General features: G+C 51.9%; 2 protein-coding genes across 8 annotated transcripts; one reads left to right on the forward strand and one right to left on the reverse strand.

Moving 5' to 3' along the window:
- Positions 1-1520: 1520 nt before the first annotated feature.
- GNGT2 (G protein subunit gamma transducin 2) lies at positions 1521-7958 on the reverse strand. 5 transcript variants are annotated; one of them, XM_010359878.2, is made up of 4 exons: positions 7782-7958; positions 6228-6337; positions 4416-4521; positions 1521-3961 (listed from the first exon to the last, which is right to left on the reverse strand). In XM_010359878.2, the coding sequence occupies exons 3-4, from the start codon at positions 4497-4499 to the stop codon at positions 3836-3838; spliced, it is 210 nt and encodes a 69-aa protein (XP_010358180.1). In that variant the 5' UTR covers positions 4500-4521; positions 6228-6337; positions 7782-7958; the 3' UTR covers positions 1521-3835. The 5 variants fall into 5 exon arrangements, with proteins under 5 accessions (XP_010358180.1, XP_030779029.1, XP_010358186.1 ...); XM_030923169.1 differs by having other exon boundaries at positions 7826-7952; XM_010359884.2 differs by lacking the exon at positions 7782-7958 and adding an exon at positions 7260-7570.
- ABI3 (ABI family member 3) lies at positions 7609-20257 on the forward strand. Of its 3 annotated transcripts, XM_030923160.1 has the most exons (9): positions 7965-8224; positions 13892-14059; positions 15096-15272; positions 16905-16990; positions 17221-17316; positions 17543-17700; positions 19132-19266; positions 19601-19802; positions 19940-20257. In XM_030923160.1, exons 1-8 carry the CDS (start codon positions 8108-8110, stop codon positions 19762-19764), a joined length of 1101 nt encoding a protein of 366 aa, XP_030779020.1. In that variant the 5' UTR covers positions 7965-8107; the 3' UTR covers positions 19765-19802; positions 19940-20257. The 3 variants fall into 3 exon arrangements, with proteins under 3 accessions (XP_010358157.2, XP_030779020.1, XP_030779021.1); XM_010359855.2 differs by having other exon boundaries at positions 7609-8224; positions 13892-14041; positions 19601-20257; XM_030923161.1 differs by having other exon boundaries at positions 17546-17700; positions 19601-20257.
- The last annotated feature ends 27 nt before the right edge of the window (positions 20258-20284 follow it).

Genomic DNA, 20284 nt, shown 5'->3' on the forward strand with positions numbered 1-20284 from the left:
CTAGCTCGAACCAAGAAGCTCTTCCCAGCAAAAGAAGTAAGGCATTAAATGCAATGTGGGTCCTGTAACAGAAAAATGGCATTAATGAAAAAGCTAGGAAAATACAAATAAAGTCTGGAGTTCAGTTAACAGTGTTACACAAATGCTAATTTTTAATTTTAAAAGTACCATGGTTATGAAGATGTTAACATTAGGGGAACCTGGGTTAAGGGAACTCTCAGTACTAACTTGGCAACTCCTCTGTAAATCTAAAATTCTTCAAAATAAAACTACCAAAGAAACAAAAAGAAATAAGGTTGGGGCTAATGTCAACAGGATTTGCTGATCTCACCATGTGTCTGTTATCTAGAAGCAAGTGGCTTTACAGAGTGATAGGCTGTTCTAGTAAAGACCCAGGGTGGTGCCAGGTAGGTGGACACCACTTTGCAAAGACTAAGTGATGTCAGAAAGGTTGCTGGCTGTGCTGTGAATGAAACCAGAAACAACTTACAATGTTTTCCCTTCGTGACTAAAAAATTCAAGGATCTCTAGGCTAGAGGAGGGAAAGGATGGCTCAGATGGCATCAATGACCCACTCTCAGAATGATCATTCTTGTTCTCCTAATCAACAGTGTGAAGGTCTGGGCATGCGAGAAAGGAATGCTACGCACTGGGCGCAGTGGCGCACACCTGTAATCCCAGCACTTTGGGAAGCCACGGCAGTCAGATCACCTGAAGTCGGGAGTTCGAGACCAGCCTGACCAACATGGAGAAACCCCACCTCTACTAAAAATACAAAATTAGCCGGGCATGGTGGTGCATGCCTGTTATCCCAACTACTTGGGAAAACTGAGGCAGGAGAATCACTTGAACCCAGGAGGTGGAGGCTGCAGTGAGCCAAGATCAGGCCATTGTACACCAGCCTGGGCAACAAGAGCAAAACTCTGTCTCAGAAAAAAAGAAGAAAAAAAGAAAAAGAAAGAAAGAAGGAAAGAAGGAAGCAAGGAAGGAAGGAAAGAAAAAGAAAGAGAGAAAGAGAAAGAAAGAGAATGAAAGAAAGAAAGAGAAAGAGAGAGAAGGAGGGAGGGAGGGAAGGAAGGAAGCCACAGGGCACAATGTCATAATCCCTTTATAAGCTGAGATTTCTACCCTGCCATTTGAGGCTCCCTATGGCATTAGGAAGAGACAGAAAAGGGGGTCAGAGTGTCAGGCTGATGATTGACCCTAAGATTCAGGGAGTCCTATGATTGTTACCACACCCTGTGGTGGCCAGGAAAGGTACAGGAGGAACCAGAGAACACCTGGGGCACATTGTGCCCTGTGGAATGGTGGGCTGAAGAAACTGCTACTCTAATCAGAGTCCCACCAAGGGTTCAAGAGCCTCAGGAACAGAGATTAGAGTTGTCGCTCTGGATCCAGAACCCCAACCAGTGAGAGCCTGCCTGAAGACAGGAGAATAAGGAATGGGCAGGTGGAAGAAGGAAGCTGTAGCCACATGGCCAATGGCCGCATGACTGGCGCTCCTATCTTTTTTCCCTTCCTTACTGTTGGAGTCCTATGGAATATTTACCTTTCCCTGTTTTTTTGAAGGAAGAATTACTGTCTTTAATGTTTTCTCTTTCTCATTCCTCATCTTTTCCTTCTCTTGAGCAGACTATATGGAGAGTGGTTGAATTGACACCAGCTTGCAGAATGGTGAGATGGAGTCAGGATGGAATTGGGAATTGGAGATCCTGGATTTTGACCACAGAGGCCCTGTGACCTCACCCTTGGCATTTGGGCTGTGACCAGCTGGGGAAGGGAGGCTGCAGCTGTAGTATGTAGGATGACTATTAGATTAGGTTTATTTTCAGAGACTTGCTTTCATTTCTATCTAGTAAACCCTACAAGCCAGAAACTTGGATGCCATCCTTGACAACTCATTCTCTTTCACTCATAACTCAAAGAAATGTCAAGATCTGAAAACTTGATTTCCCAAAGAACTCATCAACTTACCTACTGCCCCCAAGACTTACAGCCACTGCCCTAATTCAGGTCTTCCTCACCTCACCCCTGATGGAACAATCACCTCCTTAACTGCCTCTCTGCCTTCACTCTTTCCCTGTTCAATCTTGTCAAAAGCAAATTTCCAGCCAGGCTTGGTAGCTCACGCCTATAATCTCAGCACTTTGGGAGACCAAGGCAGGAGAATTGCTTGAGGCCAGGAGTTCAAGATCAGCCTGTGCAATATAGTGAGACCCTGCCGCTACAAAAAAATTTAAAAATTAGCCAAGCGTGGTGGCACACACCTGTAGTCCCAGCTACTTGGGAGGCTGGTGTGGGAGGATTGCTTGAGCCCAGGAGGCAGAGGCTGCAGTGAGCCATGATTGTGCCCCTGCACTCCAACCTGGGCGACAGAGCAAGACTTTGTCACCCTCCCTACCAGAAAAGCAAATTTCCTTCTAACATTACCAAGTCACTCCCAGCAAATAAGTTTGTTTAGTTCAGCAAGCCAGACCCCACAAGTCACCTCCAAGCCCTCTCTAGCACAGATCCTACGGATCTAGACCTCTTGACATTCCCACTCCAACATGATTGGTGCTCCCATTCAAACCATGGTCCTTTCTCATATCATGCCTCTGTTTATACTGGCCCACCAGAAGTGCCATCCATCCACCCATTGACAACTTAACCCTTTAGAACTCAGCTCGAGATATCATCTCCTTCTAAAGACCTTTCCTGTCTTTCTTCCAAGGACTCAACGCACCCCTTCAGCAAGATTAGGTAGCCCTCCTATGGGATTCCATCATATCCCTCGCAGACCTCTCTGATGTTGCACTGAGCTCATTGTATCATGAGTGCTGGTTTGTCTGCAGCTCCTTCAGTCCTTTCCGTGCCGGCAAGGCCCAGGAATTGGTCTGATCCATCACTACATTCCCAGTCCTTAGCAGGATCCAGCCTCCCTTCTGCTAACTAGAATCTGCCTAAATACCTTCCTAGGCTTCCTATTGCCCTTAGGATGAAGAACAAAGTTCCTAACTGAGTTCACCGAAAGGTCCTTCAAGACTTGACCTCAATCTCCTTCTCTAGCCTCATGCTTTTCCAGCCCCCATTCTGCGCCCCTCGACAGCATTTACATTGACATTTCTCGTTGCCCTGAATGTCTTTCTGCTGTGTGTTCCTACACGGCCCTTGACTCTCCCCATTGTAGCGTTTATGGACTTATTGTAAATTGTTTCATGTCTTCTCCACTAAATTCCATGAAAATAGGAGCCATGTTCGTCTTGCTCACTCTTCCATCCATAGTGCCCAGCACTAATAGACTACTTGACAATATTAAATAAATCATGAAATCATAACTTCACAAACTCCTGTTGTCATCAGGCCATCTGGGGTGATCTAAATGACTAGGAACAGGATCACAGGGTAGGACATGATATGGGGGGACAGGACCGCCCCAACCCTGGCCCCCAGCCTAAACTAATCTGGTGTGGAAATGCTTTCTTCCTAGGAAGAGAGTGGAGGGAAAAGACGGAGGGGTTCTAAGGTGGTGTAAATGCTTCCTAAGGACTGCCCTCTGGGGTCTCGTGGTATCTCAGGCTCCTCACACCCCACCACCCCTGGGGCCAACCGCTTGGCCAGCCACACTGTCCTCAGAGTGTTCCCAGCAAAGTCAGCAGAGACCCAGCAGATGGAGGAAATAATGGGAGAAAAGAGTGGAAAGTGGGAGTGGGGAATGGGTTCACAATGCATTTGTTCAGGGATCTTTACTCATTCTGTGATGAAGAGAAGGTGACACCTCATTGGCTCACTGGGGGTCTAGGAGACTTGGGCTCAGCTGAAGAGGGACAGACACTCAGGGTGGGGCTCCGTGCCATCAGCTTATCAGACAGCCGCCTTTCTCTTTGAAGGGGTTCTTGTCCTCAGGGATCCCTTTGAGAAAAGGGTCGTTTCCTGCTTGGGCCTCCACATACTCCTTGATTTCCTTTCCCGCTTTGGAAATCTGTGAGAACACAAAAAATGTTTTAGGTCCTTGTTACTTTCTCTGGATCCATGATTTGGTCAGTGCTGGAAAAACAGGCTTCTGGGCAGGGCAGAGACAGAGGCCAAAGAGGAGAAAGACAGGGGACAGACAGGTGTTCGGGGGTGTGAGTTCCTCAATCTGACCCACAACACTGACCTTGACCTTCATGGGCTGCTTGGCCAGAGCCAGCCCAGACGCAGGGCTGGACACGCTGAGCTCTCCAAGGCCCTGAGGCTCTCTCTTGTGCTGAGGGAGGCTGGCGCCTTCACGGAGTCAACCCCAGCCTTTCTCTGCATCCTACCCCATCCCAGAGGTACCTCCTGCTGCTTCTGCGGCCCTGGAACAGTCCCACCACCCTTTCCGGTCACTTCCTCCTTCCTGGGGCTCATTAGGAACAGGAAGGGAAGAGCAGGGATGGGGCGAGGAGGCTCACCGGAATTCTTGTGTTTTTCACTTCCTTCTTTAGCTGCTCCACCTCCATCTTCAACAGATCCTTCTCGCTGAGATCCTGGGCCATCCTGCCCTAGACAGACCCAATCCTGGAAAGGATTCAGCAGCCAGGATCATAAATCTCATCAGCTCTTCCAGCTCCCTCCACACCTCAACTTCTAGCATCTCCCCTGCCATATCCCTCAGTTCAGGCCCCTCATCATTCAACAGATATTCACTCCATCCTTGCACGCCCTGCCTCTTCAAGAGTCTGGGCTCAGGAGGGGAGGAAGCTCCCAGTCTGATGGGAAAGGGACAATTTTTGCCTTTGGATTGACTGTCTACGGAGGAAATCTGGATTGTCTGTCTACAGAGCCATCTGTCTGTCTATCTACAGAGGAAACAGAGAAGAAAGGAGAAGGAGTTTCTTTCAGAGAGGAAGATCTGGGAAGCAATATTATTGTTTCATATAGTGACTCAGAGTTTTCCTCTTTCTCTCCAAGTCCAGCAAGGGAGAGTATACAATAATGTTCAAGAGAAGGGGGTCTTGGCCAGGCATGGTGGCTCACCCCTATAATCCCAGCACTTTGAGAGGCCGAGGTGGGAGGATCGCTTGAGCCCAGGAGTTCAAGATCAGCCTGGCCAACATGGCGAAACCTCATCTCTATAAAAGATAGAAAAATTAGCCAGGGTTGGTGGTGAGTACCTGTAATCCCAGGTACTCAGAAGGCTGAGGTACGAGAATCTCTTGAACCCAGGAGGCGAAAGTTGCAGTGAGCTGAGATCACTGTACTCCAGCCTGGGTGACAGAGTGCAACTGTCTCAAAAAATAAAAAAAGATCCCGGGTGCAGTGGCTCGTGCCTGTAATCCCAGCACTTTGGGAGGCCAAGACAGGCAGATCACCTGAGGTTGAAGGTTTGAGACCAGCCTCGCCAACATGGTGAAACCCCATCTCTACTAAAAACACAACAAATAGGCAGGCGTGGTGGCAGGCACCTGCAATCCCAGCTACTCAGGAGGCTGAGGCAGAAGAATTGCTTGAACCCAGAAGACGGAGGTTGCAGTGAGCCAAGATGACACCGCTGCACTCCAGCTTAGGCAACAAGAGTGAGACTCTATCTCAAAAAAAAAAAAAAAGAGAGACGAGGGGGTCTGGAGCTTGCCAGACTCCAACTCTGATCCCAGCTCTGCTGCTTCCTTACTGCTTCCTTAGTGTGGCCTTAGGGAAGTCACTCAACCTCTTTGAGTATTAGTTTCCCCAGCTGCAGATGGGTATTAAAAAAACCTACCACATGCGGCTGGGCGCGGTGGCTCCAGCCTGTAATCCCAGCACTTTGGGAGGCCAAGACGGACGGATCACGAGGTCAGGAAATTGAGACCATCCTGGCTAACACGGTGAAACCCCGTCTCTACTAAAAAATACAAAAAACTAGCCGGGGGAGGTGGCAGGCGCCTGTAGTCCCAGCTACTCGGGAGGCTGAGGCAGGAGAATGGCATAAACCCGGGAGGCGCAGCTTGCAGTGAGCTGAGATCTGGCCACTGCACTCCAGCCTGGGCGACAGAGCGAGACTCCGTCTCAAAAAAAAAAAAAAAAAAACCTACCACATGCAGTTATTGTGGGTACTAAGAAAATAATGTCTACAAAATATTATAATATACTACCTGGCACATAATGAACACTTAGTACACTTATTATCACTAATAATGCTATTGTTATTATTATCACTGCAGGGTTATCAGGAAGGCCTGCCTGGTGCCTAGCCCCAGTGATACTAAGAGTAGATCCCAGCCCAGTGCAACCTCAGCACCTCTCACCTGCCACAGAAGAGCACGCTTTCCAAGTCACTTGTCCTGGACTCAGGTAAGATAGTGTTTGAGCCTCCTAGTTCTTCATCAGCTGAAAATCTTCAGATAAAGCAGATGGCCTGGAAACCAAAATCTCTGATGCCTAAGCTGATCATAGGCTCAAAGTTCTAAGCCCATCACCCGCCTGAGCCTTCAAGCCCTCACTGCTGCAGAGCAGAGACAGACATTCTCCCCACAAAAACAAACTCAAAAACAGAAGCCACCTTTTCACCACCTTGTCCTGTGTTAGCCTCACTCTTTTGGTGACCTCACTAGCTTAGAGCCTGCAGCGCTTCTATTTCCCCACCTCCACATCGCAGCCCCACCTGCCCCCCTTTGCTTGCTTTCTCCTCCTTCCCTTCCCACCTCTGAGCATGCTCTGAGGCTGTCCTTCCTCCTGCGGCAAGTCCTAGACCAGCCCCTAACCTCCCTAAGCAAGGTGCCTTGTGCGCCCATTGGAACCCCACTGTTTCACCTTACAAAGTTCTGCTAGCTCACTCTTCATCCACTCATTCAATAAATATGTACTTGCTCACCATGCTGTGCCACTTAGTACTTGGGGCATGGCAACCTCTAATGCCTCTGTTCAAGCTTCTTTGCTGCCACACCTCCCTCTGAGTCCTGAATGTGGGTTCCTGAGCACAGGACCCACATCCTGTTTTTTTCCTTGCTCTCCCTCCAGGACCACCCAAGGGCTATGCCATTTAACAGACATTGAGCTCCTGCTCTGGCTGACACCCATCCAATGACAAGAGACCCGCTGAAGGAGCAAAAGTTAAGGGACCAATATGGTCGGTGGGAGGTCCTCTTATTCTCCTGTCTCTAGGATGACAGGCTTGGTGGTAGGAGGGGCAGAGAGGAGGCCCGCGGTTCATCCTAACTTCCCTGCTCCAGGACCCAGTCCAACTCTCAGCTGGGAGCTCTAAGAGTTTGAAATCAGGACAGGATCCTGGAGGTCGTCTGGTCCAACTGTCCTGTTAATGCATGAACTACAGCCCATACCTCCTAGGCAGGCTCAGTGCTCTGTCCACCGCTGCTTCCTAAAATCAATAAGTTGATCTGGAATTTGAACCTGGTGCTTCTCAAATCCAAGTCCTTCCTGTTGTCTAATCTGAGTTCCTCACATTACACTTGGTCAATTTCATCTTGTCCTGCCTTCATCAGCACAGAGCATGTAGGGCAGATCTTCATCCCACGCAACCCTTCACAGGCTTGCTAACACCCCTCTGGGACCTCTCTGGTCGTGTCTTCCCGGTGTCCAACCCTGACCCCTCTTGCTGCCACATCGGCTGTTTTCTATTTTTGCTGTGCTGCCGTCCCACAGTCCTCTCCGGTATGACCAGTCTCCATATCCTATCCACCCTCCACTCCCCTGTCCCTTGGTGACTCATCCCCGAGCTTCCCAAGGAAGCCCCCACCCTCTGCCCTTTCCTCCCGCCTTCCATGAGTGGAAAATCCACCTCCACCCCCTATAGCAGGCCAGCCCCCTTCCTCCCCAGTCTCCCACCCCATCCCCCCACCGACCAGTTTCCTCTCCAGGACCAGGGAGCAATCACAGCTGCCCCGACCTTGGCTTCCTCTGCTGGGTGGGATTGGGGGCTGGGCCCCCAAATGGGCCCCTGGCTTCCCCCTTCCTCTAGGGCAGGGGACAGAGAGGCACAGGCTCGGGGAGCAGGACTGACTTCCTCTTGTCCCGGAATGAGCATGCCTGCCCTTTGCAAGCAGGTTTGGGTCTCACGCAGAGGAAACCAAAAGCAGTAAGAGGGAGGGAAGGCAGAGCAACCAATCAAGGGCAGGGTGAGACTCAAAACGAGCGGGCTCCCTGGGGAGCCAGACAGAGGCTGGGGGTGATGGCGGAGCTACAGCAGCTGCAGGAGTTTGAGATCCCCATGGGCCGGGAGGCTCTGAGGGGCAACCACAGTGCCCTGCTGCGGGTTGCTGACTACTGCGAGGACAACTATGTGCAGGTAGGTAGAGTGGGCGGAGGACTGACACCCCAGCCCCCGGAGAGGGGACCCTGAGCCCAGCCCCAAGTGGGGCCCTGGGAGCCATCCTGACAGTGCTTGTCTTGGGCCTTGGCTGAGAAATCCTCTCACTCCAGACTTCAGCTTCATCCCAGACCCCAATACTTAACCCTGACCCCATACTACCCAAGCCCTCGCTGTGCCCTTTCTGTCTCGCCTCAGAGATGTCTGGGACAGACAGTGCGATTCCATCCTATTCTCAGGCATCACTGCAGGTTCATCCTTCTGAGTCCCCCCAGGTCGATCCAGAGACCCAAAGCCTCCGTCCTCACGCAGATGCTAGCGATCATTCTATTTCCAGGCCGGCTCTGGGTGAGGCTTCAGAAGAACTTCCCAAACAGCACAGTGAACCTGAGATGGATCCTGAGTTTGGGAAAGGAGAGTGGGGATAAGGCAGAGTAGGCTGGGCTAAAGAGAGGGGATCTCATGCAGAGGGAGGGGGATGGCCCACATGACTGCTGGGAGCAGGCTACTAGCAAAAGATAGGGAGGTGGCATTGTAGAACAGTTTTTAAATTGTATGGTTGTCCTGGGGCTGAGAGCATAGATTCCTGGATTCAGGGAGGAGAGGCAAGGCAACTTAGCCGTGATGGAAATCACTTGTTATTTCATTAATCTGTACAACTACCTTGTGAGACACGTATTATAATTCCTATTTTATACATATGGAAACAGTAGCTCAGGGAGGTGAGGTGACTTGTCCAAGGCCGCACAGCTCCAAACAGCAGAGCCAGGCATTTATTTTTGCTCTTGTTGCCCAGGCTGGAGTGCAATGGCTCGATCTCGACTCACTACAACCTCCGCCTGCTGGGTTCAAGAGATTCTCCTGCCTCAGCCTCCTGAGTAGCTGGAATTACAGGCATGCACCACCATGCCTGGCTAATTTTATATTTTTAGTAGAGACAGGGTTTTGCCATGTTGGTCAGGCTGGTCTTGAACTCCTGACACCTCAGGTGATCCACCCGCCTCGGCCTCCCAAAGTTCTGGGATTACAGGAGTGAGCTACCATGCCCGGCTAGTCTTTTTTTTTTTTTTTTTTTTTTTTAGAGACAGGGTCTCATCTGTCACTCAGGCTGGAGTGCTATGGCATGATCGTAGCTCACATAGCTTCACTGCAGCCTTGAACTCCTAGGCTCAAGCAATCCTCCCACCTCAGCCTTCTGAGTAGCTAGGACTACAGGCGCATGCCACCATGCCTGGCTACGTTTTTTTATTTTGTTTTGTAAAGACAGGGTCTCAATATGTAGCCCAGGCTGGTCTTGAACTCCTGGCCTCAAGTGATCTGCCCACCTTGGCCTCCCAAAGTTCTGGGATTACAGGCGTAAGCCACCACATTTGGGCTTACCTGACTTCTGACGCCAAGCCCTTTCCTCTCCATCTTTCTGCCTCCCTACACGCTATGTGACTTTACGACAGTTTATTTGCACTCTCTGTACCCGGTTTCCTCTGCTCCCTGAAGAGCTGCAGGCTAACCTTGTTACCCCTTGGGCAAAACTTTAATTTTCTAACCTGTACTAACCGAACTATGAGAACAGGCATAGAGACCTCGTAGCATAGTAAGAATGTTGAAAAAAGAAATAAATGAGGAACAAGTGCTCATGGGAAATGACAGATTAAAGAGAGTCAGTGATGACAGCAGTTAAAACTCTCTGGACCCTTCCTTTGGGCCAGGCATGTTACCAGCATGGCCTCCCTTCATCCTCATCTGAAGTCCAGTGAGGCGAGTCCCATTCTCACTTCACAATGAGGAAGCTGAGGTTTGGAAAGGTTAAGTCACTTTCCCAGAGGTCTCCTAGCTAGTGTCAGAGCCCGAATTCAAACCCAGAAATCTGATTCCAGAGCCCACTCCCTATGCCACTAACTGAAAATGCTACTCTGGGTATCATTTCGGTCTGTATAGATGTTGAATGACCACCTGCAGATGAGACAGAATGAGGCTTGCAAACCAGCGCATTCTCCTAGCACAGAAAGGCATGTTCCCTCTATGGACAAGGATCCAAGCAGTCCTTTCCATTCCTTCCATAACTTCTGCACACCTCAAAGAGCTTCCGCAGGGCTCTCATTTGCACACACAGTGTTCACACACAATTTGGGGTCACAAAGACCTAAGTCCAGTTTCCAGCTCTGCCACCTACCAACTACAGGAACTGTGGCAAGTTCCTCCTCTGATTCTCGTGCCTGCCTTCAGGGGTGGCTCCATGGGTTCAATATAAAAATGTATCAAAGCATTTAGCCTAGTGCCACCTCCTTCAGAAGAGCAGGATAAATGGCAGCTCTTACCATGACTGTCATCATCATTATCATTCATTGGAAGGATGGATAATAAGAATCAGTTCTAGGGAGGAGAAGCTGTCCTTGCAAAAATACGTGGGGCGTGAGAAGCCTTGACCCAACTTGGAATCCTTGGATTCCTGCTTCTTTCATGCAGAACAATAACTACTAGAACACACAACCTGTTACCTTTCCTGGCCTTTCTGAGGATCTTTGTCTAGGCAAATGCCTAGGAAGGTTCTGGATCTCAGAACTGCTGTTACCTAAGGCCTGATTCCCCTACCCTCCATCCCCATCTGCAGCCCCTCTCTCCCCACACCACCCAGATGCTAGGAAACCCATGGGGAATTAGGGAAGGCAGACCAGGGTCACCTGCAGAGTTCTCCGCCAGGGTTGACTGACTTTACAGACAGGGTAATTTGCATGACGAACAAGCACTCAGCTGCAGAGATGGATCTCAGATGCTTGTCCCCGCAGACCTAACTTTGGGCCAGGAGCAAAGCCAGGGGTCAGTAAGTGTTCAGGCTCCAGGTGCCCAGAGCTGGGCCCAAGCAGACACTTTTCCTGTTTGGGCCAACAATTCCACATGTCAGTTTGGGGAGGAAACTATACAGGAGAAGGCAGGCAAGCTAAGAAATCTGGGTGGAGATGGAGGAGTAGTCACTGCTCAGTTCTGGGCCTGTTTCCTCATTTGGTAAAGGAAGGTCCTGAACTAAATCAAGACCTGCTATCCTGTCTGGTTTTAATATCCTGGGTTGATTTCTTTGCCTTTTCAAGATTCTTGGTGACATATGCTGAGAAGATGTAAGTTTTGTTGCATACGCTGATGAGATGTAAATAAACATGCAAATGAGCATCTCTTTCCTGCTGTTGGAAAAGAAAGACAGGGAGGAGACAGCCACCGCATGGGCTTCCGGGGAGGTTCTGGCTCAGGCTCCATTAGAGGCTCCCAGGTGTCTCTCAGACCTTGCTCTGAGAGTTTGTAGGTCTGCTCTCCATTGACAGGCCCTGAGGGGCACCTGAGGGCTCAAGCAAGGGGACCCCAGTGTGTACCCTTGCCTGTTGGCCCACTGGCTCTACCCCAGATTCACCCTGGACTTGCCCCCTACCTGTGTTAGAAAGGTACAGGCTAGAGTATGGCAACTCCATGACCCAACAAGAGATGAGGAAGCTGCCTGGGGAACCAAAAGACCAGAGGTTTTGCCCTAGCCCCCACTGCCTGATCTGGGACCAAAAAAAAATTTCTTGGCCGGGCACGGTGGCTCACGCCTATAATCCCAGCACTTTGGGAGGCCAAGGTGGGCAGATCACCTGAGGTCGGGAGTTTGAGATTAGCCTGAACAACATGGAGAAACCCCATCTCTACTAAAAATACAAAAAATTAGCTGGGTGTGGTGGTGCATGCCTGTAATCCCAGCTACTCGCGAGGCTGAGGCAGGAGAATCGCTTGAGCCTGGGAGGCGGAGGTTGCAGTGAGCTGAGATCGTGCCATTACACTCCAGCCTGGGCAACAAGAGCGAAACTCCATCTCAAAAAACAAACGAACAAACAAAAAAACTTCTTGCCTTCAGCCACTGCCTGCTTACCCCTCCTGCACTGACTGGCAGTGTGACCCTGGCCAGTGCCTGGCACAGTGCCTAGAATACAATGACAATGTGCCCAGAGAATGTTTGGGATCCCATTCGATCTGCTAATTAACTCACAAGTGCATATTTATGAAGAATCTTTTGCCTGTTGGGTGTGATTCCATGACGGGATATAGGATGAAACAGACAAGCTCCCTGTTCTCATGACACTTCTATTTAAGGAAGGGTGGGTAGATAATGAAAAAAAAATACATAGATAATGTTTGATAGTGCTAAATGCCATGAAGAAAAGAGAACAAGGTAAATATGATAAAGAGGCAGTGAAGGCGTGGGCTGAGGGAAATCTTAGTGTGGTGAAGGAAGGTGTCTCTGGGAAACTGAGGCCTGCTAATAAGGATTCTGAAAATAAGTACAGCATGTGTCAAGGCCCAGAGGCAGAAACAGTTCAGCTTGTTCAGGAACAGAAACCCAATGGCCAATGTGGCTGGAGGGGAGAGTGGGAGAGGGGGAGTGATGAAGAGAAAGGCAGGAGCCAGACCTGGAGGGGCTATACGTAGGCCACGGTTGGAAGCTTGAATTTTATCCTCAGGGTATTAGAAAGCTATTAGAGGGAATGAATGAATAAAGTCCCTCTGTTCTGGGCCTCAGTTTCCTTATTTGAGTTCCCAAACACCAATCTGCAGACTGGAGCTAAACAAAGAGTCACATGGAAAGCTTTTTTTTGGTTTGTTTTTGAGACAGGGTCTCACTCTGTCACCCAGGCTGGAGAGAAGTGATGTGATTTTGGCTCACTGCAACCTCCGCCTCCTGGGTTCAAATGATTCTTATGCCTCAGCCTCCTGAGTAGCTGGGATTACAGGCACGCACCACCATGCCTGGCTGATTTTTGTATTTTTAGTAGAGACGAGATTTTGCCATTGTAGCCAGGCTGGTCTCAAACTCCCGACCTCAAGTGATTTGCCTGCCTGGGCCTCCCAAAGTAGTGGGATTATAGGCAGTGAGCCACCGCGCCTGACATGGTTTGTTGTGTTTAAGAACGTCGACTGGGCGCGGTGGCTCACGCCTGTAATCCCAGCACTTCAGGAGGCCGAGGCGGGCAAATCACCTGAGGTCGAGAATTTGAGACCACCAGCCTGATCAACATGGAGAAACCCTGTCTCTACTTAAAAAAAAATACAAAATAAGCCGAGCATGGTGGTGCATGCCTACAATTCCAACTACTTGGGTGGCTGAGGCAGGAGAATCGTTTGAACCCGGAAGGCGGAGGTTGCGGTGAGCCGAGATCGCACCACTGCACTCCAGCCTGGGCAACAAGAGCGAAACTCCGTCTCAGAAAAAAAAAAAAAAATAGAATGTCTGCTCTAGCCAGTGTTGCCTTCCTCTTTCCTTTCTACTATTCACCCCCACTCCAACCCCTAAAAGGACAGCCTGTTACTTAAATCTTCAGGAGGGTCGTACCATCATCTGTACTCAGTCCTCAGCTTGACTATTTGAGAATGGATATCTTTCCCTCCCTTTGCATCTGTTCCGCAAGGCTGCAGATTCACTTTTTTTAAAGTGAATTTAAAGTGATGTTGTAGCTAGTCCCTCTTGCTACAACATAATTCTGCTGAGAGCCACCTCAAACATCTAAGGGTTGTGGCTCTGTCCCAATCCAGCGCCTATTTTCCCTAAATCCTCTCCCATCCCACCCCAGCCAGCCAAGGACCCAGTGGAAGATGCTGGCCCTTAGGCCGGGGCTGTGTGTATTTCAGGCCACAGACAAGCGGAAGGCGCTGGAGGAGACCATGGCCTTCACTACCCAGGCACTGGCCAGTGTGGCCTACCAGGTGGGCAACCTGGCCGGGCACACACTGCGCATGTTGGACCTGCAGGGGGCCGCCCTGCGGCAGGTGGAAGCCCGTGTAAGCATGCTGGGCCAGGTAAGGGGCGTGGGGCGTGGGAAGGCATCTTGCGCCAGGCCTCAACTCTTCAGCCCGACTCAGACATTTTCTACGTCAAAAGTTCCTTCCTGCTTTCCCCCATGTCCAAATGCCCAACTCTACAGCAGAAGGTTGGCACTTTCCAAGCTTTTTGGACCTCCTTATCTCTGTGGCTATGCTACAAATTCCCCGAAGGCAGAGCTTTTTCTTTCTTGGAATTCTATCCTGGACATTAGAAAGTGGTATCTACCAATCAGAGCAGCGGCACATACAGGAAAGAAGCAAATAAACCCTGTTTGCATCTAAATACAAGCAGTGCCTTAATAAATATCCTAGACCCAGGGTGCTAGCTTGACAAGGTCATCTTCAGCCCTGGAAGCACTGCCAACACCATACAGTATACACCCTCCACCCCGCCACAGTGTTCTAGCGCACACACCCTCCTTCCTTCCTGGATCCTTGACCGAGGAATTGCCCCATAAAGCACATGCACAGACCCAGCCACACATTCAGCCTGGCCTGTGCATCACCCACATGTTCAGTGGGTGGGGTGTGTCTTTTCCTCTCCCCCCACAGACCAGAGTTCCCACCCTTTCGAACTGTAGGCTTTCTCCACGGAACATTCTGAGAGGAAGTCAATTCACTTATTTGTCCCCCAAAGCTGATCAAGCCACCATTCTCTGCCACCTCCATATTCTCCCCCTCTGCTCCCAAGCCAGCCCAGTGCTTGTCTCTTCCCGGCATCCCCAGGGATGTTGTGTTTTCTCTTTTCCTCCTGTTCCTGCTCAGCTAATAATAACCCTTACTCTCTTTCCACCAGGAAGTTTCTCCAAAGTGGCTTCATCCTTTCCTGCCACTTTTCCCAATTGCTATGTAGCCTGGTGGGGGAGCAGGGGGAGGGGAAGGGCCCTCTTTTTCTAGACCTCGTTGCCTCCCATGGTGCCTCCCCCAGCCCAGAGTCTATCTTCTTCCTCCTTAGGGGAAGGGCAGTGGACACAGACCACCCCTCTCTGTCACCTTGAACCCTGTCATGCAGATGGTGAACATGCACATGGAGAAGGTGGCCCGAAGGGAGATCGGCACCTTAGCCACTGTCCAGCGGCTGCCCCCGGGCCAGAAGGTCATTGCCCCAGAGAGCCTACCCCCTCTCACACCCTACTGCAGGAGACCCCTCAACTTTGGCTGCCTGGATGACATTGGCCATGGGATCAAGGTAGACAGAGGACCCTCTTCTTTCCCTCCAACCCACCCTCTCATGCCTTGTGGCCCCTTTCCCTCCAGACCCCCAGTTCTCCTGCACATTTTGTCCCAACTTGCCACTCCTTTCTTTCCCCGCTCCCTGAAGCCACCACTCTGAGCTCTTCTCCCTCTCCCTAGATTTTGTAATCCCTCCCTCCAAAACTGGTCTGTACCGTCCTCAGAGGATCTGCTGAGTGTGAGATCCTGAGCACCCCTCGCCCCCCCGCCCCGCCCCTGTGGGCACCGGGCATGTGGGAAGGGGAAGAGGGGGAAGGGAGGATGTCAGGGTGTGCATGAGAATGGCTCCCAGCCACATGAGAACAGCAACTTCCTCTGTCTGGGGGTTTGAGGTCACTGCACTGAGCAGTCACCCCACAGCTGCTTTGGTGAGAAGAAGCGGGGATGCAGCCACACAAAGGGGACTTGGTGAAGAGAGGGGAGCATGGCGCTGGCGTCTTCTCAGCCCATGTCCTTCTGCGAGGTCGGAGAGGGCATGCACTCACACCGGTCCCGTCTTCAATTCCTGTCTCCACACCTTGACATTTCTGTATTGAAATGAACCCCTTGATATCCTGAACTTATCAGCCCCCCTTAAAGGGGAAACCACACTCTCCCCTTCAACCACCACCAGGCCTCCTCCCCACCAGTAAGGTCTCTGTTGTCCAACTTATATTCTTTTTTTTTTTTTTTTTTTGAGATGGAGTTTCACTCTTGTTGTCCAGGTTGGATTGCAATGGCGCGATCTTGGCTCACTGCAACCTCCACCTCCTGGGTTCAAGTGATTCTCCTGCCTCAGCCTCCCGAGTAGCTGGGATTACAGGTGCCCACCACCATGCCCAGCTATTTTTTTTTTTTGTATTTTTAGTAGAGATGGAGTTTCTCCATGTTGGCCAGGCTGGTTTTGAACTCCTGAACTCAGGTGGTCTGCTTGCCTCAGCCACCCAAAGTGCTGGGATTATAGGTGTGAACCACCGCTCCCAGCCCAACTTACATTCTTTGTGCTTCAGCTCAAATCCCTTTCGTCTTGCCCCTAGTGAAGCCTATGAGGTAACACTGTCCCCACCCCTTGGGGAAGTCCCATTGGTAACAGAAGTTCCCTCTTTCATGTGGGTGTGCGCCCTGTCATTTGCGCATCCCCTCTAAGTGGCCTGGGTCGTGCTCCTCTCTGCCCTAACTCCCCAAAGCCAATTCCACAAATCTTCGAAAATGACAGGTGGGACACTTCTAAGTGTGATGTGTCCTCTCCTTTCCCCACCGCCTCCTCAGCCCAATCAAAGTTAGGGACCACTAAGCCAGGGCCTCAGCTTCCTGGGCTCTGAGATGGTCTGGGGGAGGGACAGGGGTGCTGGGCCCACTCAACCCGCTGTGGCTGTGCAGAGGAAGTGGCTGTCGGCTTTGGTAGAATTGAGTCCCAGAACCCAGGCAATGACAAGGGGGTAGGGTGGGGGAAGTGTAGGAGAGGGGCCTGAGAAGTGGAAGTGGGAACTGGCTATGCTGGGCTCTCCCTCCCGGTTCTCGTCCGCCCCTCCTCCATTTCCTCTTGGGGATGAGGGTGGGGAGCGGCCTCTCACCCCAAATGTCAGCCCTACCTCCCGCTCCCTGGCAGGACCTCAGCACGCAGCTGTCAAGGACAGGCACCCTGTCTCGAAAGAGCGTCAAGGCCCCTGCCACACCCGCCTCCGCCACGTTGGGGTGAGACCTCGCCGCGACGCCAACTAGCCTAGCCCTACCCCGTGCGACCCTGAAACTCTCCTCCCCCAGCCTCGCCACCCACCCCTGGCGCCCGGGTGCTCAGGCCGTCATGCTGGATGCCTGGCGCCAAACCTCTCCCTCGGCCACCTGCCTTTCCTGCTCACACCCGACCCCTGCTGGCCAGAAGCCTTCCTCCTTCCTCCTAATACCTACTCCCCGCCCCCCGCCAGGAGACCACCCCGGATTCCCGAGCCAGTGCACCTCCCGGTCGTGCCCGACGGCAGACTCTCCGCTGCCTCCTCCGCCTCTTCCCTGGCCTCGGCAGGGTGAGACCTACAAGCCCCCGTGGGAGGGTGAGGGGTGGGAGGTGGCTTTCGAGAGGGGCCTCCTGCCAGTGGTCATAGTGACTCCTGGGCTTGAAAGGACCCAGTTAGTCCTGGGTCACACGTGCAGAGCTGGGTTCAGGATTGGAGGGGTGGGGCCAGCTGGGGATGCTGCATTAGGAAAGGCGTGTCGCCAACCGGGCCGAGCCCTGCTTTCTCTGGTGTTCAGCAGCGCCGAAGGTGTCGGTGGGGCCTCCATGCCCAAGGGGCAGGCAGCAACTCCAGCCCCACCTCTTCCCAACTCCTTGGACCCACCTCCTCCACCAGCAACCGTCGAGGTGTTCCAGCGGCCTCCCCCGCTAGAGGAGTTGTCCCCACCCCCACTGGGTAAGGAGCTCCGCCCCCTTCTCCTTCCCAACGGTGGGGTCGCTTTTCCGCCTCCTGCCACTCCCCAGCCCACCTCTCTTGGATCTGCCCCGGCCAGCCTCAGTGAATGCCTCCTCCATGGAGCGCAGCACGGGAGCGAAAGGAGGCGGAGGAAGTTAACTAACATAACTTAGCGCCTGCTGTATACCAGACCCTGTGTTCGAAGCTTCTCATCCATTTTCTTATTTAAACTTAATCCTGGCCGGGCGCGATGGCTCATGCCTGTAAACCCAGCACTTTGGGAGGCCGAGGCAGGCGGATTACCTGAGGTCGGGAGTTCGAGACCAGCCTGACCAAAATGGAGAAACCTGGGCTCTACTAAAAATTAGCCGGGCGTGATGGCACATGCGTGTAATTCCAGCTACTTGGGAGACAGAGGCAGGAGAATCGCTTGAACCCGGTAGGCAGAGGTTGCGGTGAGTGGAGATCCGGCCATTGCACTCCAGCCTGGGCAACAAGAGTGAAACTCCGTCTCAAAAATAATAATAATAAACTTAATCCTAAGGGCCAGGCGGGGTGGCTAACGGCCATAATCCCAGCACTTTGGGGGGCTGTGGAGGGCAGATCACTTGAGGTCAAGAGTTTGAGACCAACCTGGCCAACACGGCTAAAAATACAAAAATTAGCCTGGCTGGTGGCGCATGCCTGTAATTCCAGCTACTCAGGAGGCTGAGGCAGGAGGATCACTTGAACCCAGGAGGCAGAGGCTGCAGTGAGCTGAGATCACCCCACTGCACTCCAATCTGGGTGACAGAGCGAGATTCCCTTTCAAAAAAATAAAATAAAACAAAATAAACTTAATCATGAGAGGGTCTTTAGCACTCTTCCTTAATAGATGAAGACACTGAAGCTGAGGTTCAGTGACTTGCCCAAGAGCCACCCAGCTAATAAGAGGTAGAGTCTGACTGTCCTCTACTGCTGGATCTTTCAGGGTTTACTGAGCACTTACTATGTGCTAGTAGCACTATGGGAGGACCAGGACAGCAGAGGGCTGGAGGAAGATTGCATGAGATGGGTGCATTCTTTTTCTTTTCTTTTCTTTTGAGATGGAGTCTCACTCTGTCATCCAGGTTGGATGGAGTGCATTGGCAAGATCTCAGCTCACTGCAACCTCCACCTCCTGGGTTAAGCCATCCTCCTGCCTCAGTCTCCTGAGTAGTTGGAATTACAGGCGTGTGCCACTACGTCCAGCTAATTTCTGTATTTTTAGTAGAGACGGGGTTTCACATGTTGGCCAGGCTGGTCTCGAACTCCTGACCTCAGGTGATCTGCTCACCTTGGCCTCCCAACGCGCCTCGAGCAGCTCTCTCTGGGGCCCAGCTCGAGCAGATCCCTGACACACTGAAGGAGCTTCTTGTGCCACACTTACAGCCTTTCTGCTTTTCCCCCAAGATGAAGAGCTGCCCCTGCCACTGGACCTGCCTCCTCCTCCACCCCTGGATGGAGATGAATTGGGGCTACCTCCACCCCCACCAGGCTTTGGGCCTGATGAGCCCAGCTGGGTGCCTGCCTCATACTTGGAGAAAGGTACCTGACTTCTGGGACTGAGGGGCACCGGATCCCACTTCCCAGCTTCTGCGTCTGTTGCCCTGACCCCCATTCTCCTCCCTCTGCAAAGGTGTGAATCTATCCCCCGGGCTCCCCACACAATTTTTCTGATGAACTGAGTTCAGAACAGAACTGGGGAGAGGGCAGCTGGCTTGGTATTAAATATTAACTAAGCTGGGGAGGGGTCCTGAAGGCTTGGAAGCCCCTCAAGATGGTCCCTAGAGTCTAGTACTTGAGACCCTGCATCCCCATGGCATTGGGGGGGGGAGGGCAAGAGGCATATCTCACAGCACCCTTTTCTCTTGCCCTGCAGTGGTGACACTGTACCCATACACCGGCCAGAAGGACAATGAACTCTCCTTCTCTGAGGGCACTGTCATCTGTGTCACTCGCCGCTACTCCGATGGCTGGTGCGAGGGCATCAGCTCAGAGGGGACTGGATTCTTCCCCGGGAACTATGTGGAGCCCAGCTGCTGACAGCCCAGGGCTCTCTGGGCAGCTGATGTCTGCACTGAGTGGGTTTCATGAGCCCCAGGCCAAAACCAGCTCCAGTCACGGCTGGACTGGGTCTGCCCAGCTCTTGGGCTCCCTCCTCCCATCGTGGAGGCAAGGGGTCCTGGGGAGAGAGAACTTACCCAGAGGCCTGTTGCAGATGGGGAAGAGCTGGAAACCAAGAAGTTTGTCAACAGAGGACCCCTACTCCATGCAGGGCAGAGTCTCCTGCTGCAAGTTCCAACTTTGAATAAAATGGATGACATCCTGTGACCGCCCCACGGAGATAAGGGGCCAGGAGGGATTGAAAGGCATCCCAGTTCTAAGGCTGCTGCTAATTACAGCCCCCAACCTTCAACCCCCCAGCTGCCCCAGAAGCAGCATCTCCCCGTTCCCTCAGTACCCACAAAGTGCAGCCCACATTGGACCCCAGACATCCCTCTGCAGCCATTGACTGCAACTTGTTCTTTTGCCCATTTCTTGCTGTGTGTGTGATGTGTTCATA

This window comes from Rhinopithecus roxellana, chromosome 19 (genome assembly GCF_007565055.1).
Source record: "Rhinopithecus roxellana isolate Shanxi Qingling chromosome 19, ASM756505v1, whole genome shotgun sequence".
In the NCBI taxonomy this organism is placed as follows: domain Eukaryota; kingdom Metazoa; phylum Chordata; class Mammalia; order Primates; family Cercopithecidae; genus Rhinopithecus; species Rhinopithecus roxellana.